Raw genomic sequence first — 9,316 nt, 5'->3', positions numbered from 1 at the left:
AGAGTGATGTGCGTTTTAAATAGTCCGAATATTAATCCACACCTGTATTTTAACACACTTTTATTATCCATTGTCTGAACAAATAAAACAACAATAAAGATAGTGGTTTTTATTCATTACAGAATTTATACAGATTTTGCCAATACATACAAAAACATTAACAATGTCGAGAAATTAGTTTCAAGTAAACACGAGTACATTCTACATCCGTTTCCTATCAAAAGCTCTTAATTGACGCACTAGTGTTCGCGGTGACTGCAACAAAAATGGAAAAATCTAGAAAATTTCGAGTACCTTCATATCAATATCAGTCCTTACTTAATATCTAATACTTTAAGAAAGACATGAGAGGATTGACTACGTCTTACTGCTTACATCATTTGATGACCCACGCTCTAGTAAATTAACAAATAAATAAGGTAACTTAAGGCCTAAGGCGGCGGTTAGCTGACGACGACACGCTCGGCCGCGCGGTCGAAAACCCGCGCCCGATAATAAACATTTTACACACCGATTTTATTGGATATTAGTAACGCTAAGCGTTTCCAAGATGAAAAATTATGGACACGGACAGTTTTATTTGAGGAATGGGGCTTCTACACGTCTAATACATATCTATTTTGGACACAAAACATGCAGAATATATTTATAGGTGTAAAACTAACACTAAATGCGTTTATACAGCATACGTGACAACATTCGTCGAAGAAATAAATATCTCCCATTCCTTTACCAGGTAGACGCCACTGTACTGGGCGCAATTATTAAAAGGAGACGGATTTTTTAGTTGTTCGAGCTCCAGATATTTCGAAAACCGATAAAACCTTCAACAGAAGCATATTAATTAGTTCCGTGTAAAAAAACGCAGCGTTTTCCCCAGCGTTTAAACAGACGCTCGACAGCTGTCCACGCCGCCAGTCGGTGTGTAACTTTCTCCTAACTAAACCGCGTTGCCCGCACTATGCACATTGCCGTTGACGCTGAGTGGAATGGTGTTGAACTCGTCCTCCAGGTCTTCGGTTTTTCTGTGAAAAATAATGAGAAATTTGTATTCAATTTTCGTTTTTTTATCACCCCCTTAATGTGGAGACAAAGGTTATTTTTGTTTGTAGGGTATATTTGGTGGTATCAAGCCAAAAATAAATTGCTAATCACAGTATAATCCCAATAATATTTTATTAACCATCAAGTGCTGCGTCTCTCAACAGCCACAATAATACCCGCCTATCATATCCAATTGATCCTGGGTCATTTGGAATGAATCCCAATGAGTTTCACACCATGATAATGAGAAATACAATCACACGAATCAAGACTTCTTTTTTGGAAGAAGGTTAAAAATAAACTGCTTCGATGGCGTAGTTGTTGCATGCATGGAACGACAGCGCTCTGAGGTCCTGGGTTCGAATCCCGGGTCGGACTACGTAATATTTGATTTTTTCTGCTCAGTATCAGCCCGGAGTCTGGAATTAGAGTCCGATATGGCAATAAGCTCGCCCTCTATGAGACGGAACACATTTGGCGAAAAATGGGTGCCCTGGTTGCGCCTCTGCATACCCCGTCGGGGATAAAAATGCGTGATGATGTGTGTTAAAAATAAATCCAAAAATACCGATAAATTGTAACGAAGGAATATTATATCTTCTCCATGCCCCACAATCCTTACACAAAAAGTTTCCTCATGCAAGAAGTTAGGTTGAATTGTGTGCGGGAATAATACGCGTTTATCTGGCTCCGAGAGATAATTGGCTTAAACGCCGCTCAGACATAGTTATAAGCTATTTCACTTAGATTTTATTAAGAGGATTTTGTTATATGGTAATTTGTATTCAGTTTTCGTTCAATGTTATAGAGCTTTTGTGTTTGGCTTAATAAGTGAAATAGACTAAATTAAAAAGGTAATAAGAGCGATTATGTTTGTTCTGACCGTCATGTGTGGACTTTCTGAAACTATTTGCCCGGGACTCGATATCCTATGCTAGATTAAAGTCAAATAAGCGACAGACAAAAAAATTCGTCCAAATATTTTTGTAATATGTTTGGAAAAGTGAGTTATGTGTACCCATCATTGAAGCCGAATAAATAGCTTGTTAAAGCATGGTTGCCGAGGGGGGGGGTGCAAGAATCCCATGTGTTAAAGTAAATAACAACCTCCAGTATTTAACGCTTTTTAAATCATCCGAATAGATGTAAGGCTAATAAAAATGATATCAGTGTTCCTACACCGCTCTCATCGTAATTGACTACTTTTATAGTCTTGTAATTCGGATTATAATGCAATTCGATTATGTTCACATAAATTGCAATCGTTAATCGAGATTACGATTAGTAATCGCAATTACATTACTTTTCTGCGTTCCACGATTATTCATTTCTTTATGTATCTTTTTAAATAATGAGATAGATAAAGAAACCCTAAAAACGTGAAAATATATATTTGTCTTCCAATACAATAGTTTACTTAGGAGAAATCAACTTGTCAGTCTAAACAAGGATTACTTAAACAAATGTATTAGTAAAAAAAATGAGATGAAATAGTCCAGATAGGTTATAAAAACAGGAGATCAAGACGCCCGGTTAAAGGAAACACCAATAAATATGATAAAATTTTCCCAAAAAATAAAAATCAACAAATGAAATGATACGATGAATATAACTTAAAATTAAATTTAATACATACTCCGGTAATTGCTTCAGTTAAATTTTTATATCAAGCTCGGTTTGCCTAAGAAAAAAGGAAAATAAGTGAATAAAATAAAAAAAAACTATTAGGATAAAAAAAAATCAACTATCAACTACTGTATTTTCAACCTTATATACAGGCGATACGGTCAAAATTTGTTTACCCATTTTCGTATTCTGTAGGCAGTAAGTACCCAATATATCATTAAAAGAGAAACTCGAAGAATATTTCTATCAGGCACATAGGTATTTGGTAATAACCTTAAATTATTTTTGTGTTGAAGTGTACTAATATCGTAATGTCATCAATCCGTAATACCTTGTAACCGCCTGTACAAACTTACATCACATAAATTATGGCATTCAATGACTAACATACATACCTACTTTCTGTATACATTTAGGTAATAGTAATTTTATTAATCAATAGACTCTAATCACAATAAACACATCACATATTTTTGTTTTAAGTAATTGACCCAATAACAGACATAATTTGGAACGTTTAAACCATACTTTTTATGCTACCAAAAATACTACGAATTATCGTTTATAATTAAAAATAAGTTATCAAAAAAATATTTAGTATAATTACTGGTCAGAAATATTTTAAAAATATTACATTTAACCTTTTGCTTCCTTCATCATAACACAGCACCTAACATACACTTTAATAACCTTCTTTTTAAGTCGGTTAAAAATGTTTAACTAACACACTAAATTAACGCTAATGGGTCGAGTTCCTCGCCGGCCGCTAATCGGTCACTGACATCGCCACTAACTGACCCATAATGTGTGGCTGTGTTCTTATTAGCAACCATCCATTATACATGTGCCATGTTTTTCATGTTGGCACGTATATCGAACAGTGTCATATTTTGTTTACAAATGTATTTTTGAATTTGGAAAGTCTCGCTGTGGTTCGTGGTTCCAAATTCATAAAAGGTGTTTTTTTTAAATGGGAAACAAACAAAAATATAATATTTTTAATTACTATTTAGAAAAAATATCAATTTCTAAGAATAATTGATTTGAAATGAAATTATACTGTTTAAAAACATAACATGCCGCAGTTCTATTTTTAAATCTCACTCATATATTTTTTTAAAAAGAACTAGAACTACAAATAATTCGCATTTAGAACACAGCGTCCGCATTTAAATCCTACTCTATAGTCTAAAATACTTTTAAATTGAATGACATCATGCAATAGATCCAACATTACAAAGTCAAATGAGCGTCAACTGACCGTTTCCGGTATTTGTATATGATGAGAACGATGAACGCGTTTCCGATGAACAGCGCCGCTATCAGCAGCGACGGGATCACGATGTCTGAAAAGGATAGGAATATTAGATCCTCGTGTTAGACAAGGATAGAAACAAAACAATTTTATTTAAACAAAATACACTCATTTGATGATGACGTCATAATACCCGTTGTAATTACAAATGCAGATGACGCCTGGCTATTATGACATAGGGTTCATTCACTCCTCTAAAAGGATTATAATATGTACGTTACACATACTCAAATAAAGTTTATATTACATAAAACTGTTCAAATGTTTAAGGAGTTACTGAGCCATGAATATAATGTCTATTCTTTATGTAGGCACATTAATCCATTTGCATCTGATAGTAAATGGAACAACGTTAATGCAGAGAGTAGGCTATCAATAGAGACGATTATCCATCGCCAGTCGCCCATATTGGTTATAGGACCTTGTCACTACGTTACTTTTCTATGCGACAATAATACCACCGAATTAAATTGGTCCGTTCATTCTGTACGCATATACCAGCATCTCTACCAATTAAACCTGCTTTGAAGTCCTTAAAATGAATCCAAAACCAGCCTTTATAGCGAGTTCTTCACTATCCATCGGCAGTCGTTCTAAGATCAAATTTAAATTTCGACTTTACTTCGACTTGCCTACACACGTTTGCTAATTTACCATAGGAATCCTTAAAATGAATCTCGATGCAGGCCACTACAGCAATTTTTTTACTATTTTCCGGCAGTCGTTCTAAAATCGAATTTAAATTTCGACGTTACTTCGACTTCCATACATACGTTGCTAATTTACCAAAGAAATCCTTAAAATGAATCTCGATGCAGGCCACTAAAGCAACTTTTTTACTATTTATCGGCAGTCGTTCTAAAATCGAATTTAAATTTTGTATTTACTTCGACTTCCGTACACGTTGCTAATTTACCAAACAAGTAAAACCACAACAGTTCGAGACAAGCGTCATTATTTCATGAAAATTCATTATCTTCAACCGCATGTAGGCTCATGATAAAGTTATAATGAGTATCGGATAACGCTTGTAATATTCTACCCTCAAGTATTAAACTTGATTCCGGGATTTAAAATTACTTTTTGAATCTCTCGCAAATGAAGAGAACACGTAGACATTAAAAATTGTATAAAAAATTTGCTATTTTGTTCTAGGCTCAGTTTTATTAGTAGCGTTTGTTGGATTACGTTGATTATATATTTAAAATAATAAATAAATTATAAAAACGTAAATTCAACTGTCAAGTTACTATAAAATACATTTTAGAAACGTTTATCATCATCAGTATCAGTTCCTTCTTGCAACTATAATTGTGGCAATACTGTTCCTTTGTGACATTAACATAGGACTTTGTAATAACAAGCCAACGATTTACCGTTTTAAATCACAACACATTGCGAAAGTGTTATTGGCCCACGTCACTCATCAGCCAAACAATTTTTTTTAATATGATATGGGGGCAAATGAACATACGGTTCACTTGGTGGTCATCACCACAGCCCATGAACAACGTACCCGTCACGGCATTCAAGGGTATAACAGGCAAAGGGTCCATAGAACCAGATTCCTGACGGCTTCCTTTTATATCGCACTCTTAATAAAATAATGACCCATTACAAAATTACCAATTTGTGGCAATCGTAAAACAACCAATTTCTGTTTGCGACCTATTAGTTTTTCCCTTTTTTTTCATGCTACAAGTTTCATTTTTTACCTATCTCAGCTCAAAAACCTCAATTTTATAGCAACTTTAAAAAAAAGGTAGCATACAAAATATAGTTTTCCGACGACTGCCACAAATTAACAATTTTGAAATAGGTCATTATTTTATTAAGAGTGCGGTAGAATTTAACGAATTTAGAACATTAGAACGATTTGTAGACCGCATTTATGCATATTAATATCTATATTATATTGTGCCGAGTTCCTTTTTTGAAAATTTTACCTTTGGCCACTGGTGTATAGAAACAAAGATTACTCACCCACAATCATGTTCGGCTCGTCGTGAGGCGGCAGTTTTGTATCTTTGTATTTGCTGTCCGGTGCCGAATCGTTCCCGCCGAGGCTGGGACTCGTCTCCTCTGCGAAAACAATCTCATATTATACATTGTTAAAGCCATCACCATCAGTCTCACTTTTGAAATAAACTATTTGTTTTTTATCGCGATTTTTATGTTATAATTTTCTCCCGACGTTTCGAAGACTCGAACCATGGTCACGAGGGAATTGAGGTGTTGATCGTCACAAAAGTCAGTTATAATATTTATCTACATTTTACAGTTGAAAAACTACGATAATTTTTTTCACCTTATAATAAATAGCCGAAAAACATCATACATTCTGAATGAATGTCATTGCCCCATAGACTTCAAAATGGTCTTCAACCCAAACTGTAACTGACATAGATGACTGCAAACGCCTGTCTCTTCATTACTACCCGTGCAACGTTGCAAAACATTTCGTCAGTTGTGCATGAATATTGAGTAATGTATATTAATTCGTTGTGCCGCAAAATGTAAATTACCGTTTTAATTAATTGAAAACACTCTGTATCAGTGTATCTAATATTATTTCACAAACATCGAAATTAGCAATTATAGAGTGCTGAATGAGTAAACAATAATTTTGTATATTATAACGATATTAAGTAGGGAAAATGTCAGAATAAAAGCTATTTATAATTATTATTGCCACTACAATAAAAAAGGTATTCATAAAATAAATAAAAATGTGAGTTATTTGTGTATAATTTTATGATTGGCATAAAACGGTTCAAATATTTCCAAATTCAAATACAAAATACCAATGTATTTTAAAATTCGAATATTTAAAACAGCCAGATTTTCTTTCAAAGAAGCATTGAAACTGAACAAATACTCCTTTATTTTCAAACAGTTTGTATTGAAAATTTAGACAGGCTAAAAGCAATTTCATTGGTTGTTTATAGGCAAATCGAATGCACTGGCGCACTATAAACAAAAATAAATTACCTATTCTTTGTTTACCTGGTCTGGCGCGGCAACAGTATTTCACTTGATATTTATTTAAGAAATTGTTTTGCGTGCCAAGCTTGAAGAATGCAAAAAGCAATTTATAGTTCCTAAAATAATCTGAACCTGTTTTAACGTATATTCTATTATTTTGTAAAATTCGTAATGAACAAGTTGTTGAATTCTTTGAGGTTGTAATATTAGTTTTATATTTCTATATTTACCAGCTGATTCGCAAGCTTACCCAACACAAAATTCTACAAAGTTTCTATCGGTTTATTTGCGAATGAAGTTAGTCATTGAATTATCTCCAACATTCACTGACGATTCGTTAAGTTTTCCAAAGAAATTCCGCTACCTAATAAACCTCCCTTTCAAATATTTACGAAATGAAAACACGGTAGGTTCTTTCATTTTATCAGCTACGATGTCCCAATGAGGGTTAAAAGAAAGTCTCTTTGGAAATGCGTCTAAAGTTTAATTCCCTTAACAGTGTTGCAAAGTCTTTTGAATTCTGTTTTGTTTCGTGTGCATTGACCTGGAACATCGAATTTTGTTTTCAAATTTTACCCTTGCCTTTTTAGTCTAGAAGCATCTGATAACGAACGGAGGTTCCAGGTTTTAATTCCCAGTTTGAGCAGCTTGCAAAGTGACCCTGCAAGTGATGGTAAGTGAAGTGGGGTCCAGTAAAATGTCGACTGATGAGAGATAATTACCCTTAGGCAGTCGACACAATTTTGCCGGCCTGTTGGCAAAGAATATACATAGGGTGATCCCACGCGACCCACTTACGTGGGCCACTATGGCGGGTTTTAACACCTTGTGTACGATGATCGCTATCCGGGCGGATATAAAATATATCTTACCACCACTGGATCACTTGGTTATTACCCGAATTTCTCTTAAAAGACGATCGTTTCTAAAACCTAACTTAACGTTTGAATACTGCCTATTTATAACAATAGACAGTATCCAAACGTTACAAAATTAATTAAAAAATTACATTTAAATAAAATTCCCAAATAACTAACACACAAACTTAAGTACTCGCTCCTTCTAATAAAAATCAAGACGAAATACAACGCAGAAACTCAAAACATTTGACAATTAAATAATATTCCCAAATAGGTAACTAACACATAAACTTGAGGATTCGTTCTGATAAAAATCAAGTCGAAATACAACGCAGAAACTCAAGACATTTCGATGCATTGACGATTAAATAATATTCCCAAATAGGTAACTAACACATAAACTTGAGGATTCGTTCTGATAAAAATCAAGTCGAAATACAACGCAGAAACTTAAGACATTTCGATGCATTGACAATTAAATAATATTCCCAAATAGGTAGCAACTACTAACACATAAACTTGAGTATTCCTTTTGATAAAAATCAAGACGAAATACAACGCAGAAACTCAAGACATTTCGATGCATTTACAATTAAATAAAATTCTCAAATAACTAACACAAACTTAAATACTCGCTCCTTCTAATAAAAATCAAGACAAAAATACAACGCAGAAACTCAAGACATTTCTCTGCAAAACTACTTATACTATTTTATAATCGTCACTTTACGATAGAGCAGTTGTTAACAGAAGACGGCGCTAATAGGTGGAAAAGGATGTAAAAGCATTACGTTGGTACTCTACTTAAGTATTGTATACGCATAATGCAGGTATAAAAATTGCAGAATACTTTTTCAAAGACATAATTATATACTTATATTTATTTTTTATTGCTTTGAATGACGAGACGAGCTTGCCGTTCGCCTGATGGTAAGCGATACGACCGCCCATAAACAGTAGAAACACCATCCAACACCTTGAATTACAAAGTATTGTTCGGTATTCCACCGCGCTCGCCATCCTGAAACATGAGATGTTAAGTCTCATTATGCCCAGTAGTTACACTGGCTACCACGTCCTTCAAAGCGAAACACAACACTGACTACACACTGTTGTTTGGCGGCAGAAATAGACATTGCGGTGGTACCTACCCAGGCGGACTCTCACATATGAAAGACCTACCACCATTATATAAAAGCATGATATAAATAGTATTATATACTGCCCATTGCTGAGCACGGTCTTCCTCTATGAGATGGTTTAGGCTATAGTCTACCACGCTGGCCTAGTGCGGATTGACTTCACATTTCTAAATTATTTTGGGATGATTCTCAAGTAGGTTTCCTCGCGACCATTTTATTTATCATAACCGCACGATAATTGATTAACACGTAACTTTGAAAAGTCAGAAGTATGTGCCTTGGTTTTGAACCTGCGGACATCCATCTCGGCAGAACGTTCCATTCGTCACCGGCTATCCTGCACC

The 9,316-nt window shown here is 34.4% G+C and overlaps 1 protein-coding gene across 2 annotated transcripts in view; it reads right to left on the bottom strand.

Moving 5' to 3' along the window:
- Positions 1–762: 762 nt before the first annotated feature.
- The window catches only part of LOC115449629, a 34,283-nt gene continuing 25,729 nt past the window's right edge, over positions 763–9,316 (bottom strand). For both annotated transcript variants that reach the window (XR_005112850.1, XM_037442025.1), the window contains 3 exons: positions 5,969–6,067; positions 3,932–4,016; positions 763–1,025 (listed from right to left, as the gene is read on the bottom strand). Coding sequence is in view for 1 of the 2 variants with exons in the window: in XM_037442025.1 (XP_037297922.1) it covers positions 941–1,025; positions 3,932–4,016; positions 5,969–6,067 (269 nt within the window). In the remaining variant the exon portion in view is untranslated. The remainder of the gene's footprint in view (positions 1,026–3,931; positions 4,017–5,968; positions 6,068–9,316) is intronic.

The sequence above is a fragment of the Manduca sexta genome, chromosome 23, assembly GCF_014839805.1.
Source record: "Manduca sexta isolate Smith_Timp_Sample1 chromosome 23, JHU_Msex_v1.0, whole genome shotgun sequence".
Classification (NCBI taxonomy): Eukaryota; Metazoa; Arthropoda; class Insecta; order Lepidoptera; family Sphingidae; genus Manduca; species Manduca sexta.
The sequence above is the reverse complement of the archived record's forward strand: the minus strand, read 5'-3'. Positions and strand labels throughout refer to the sequence as shown.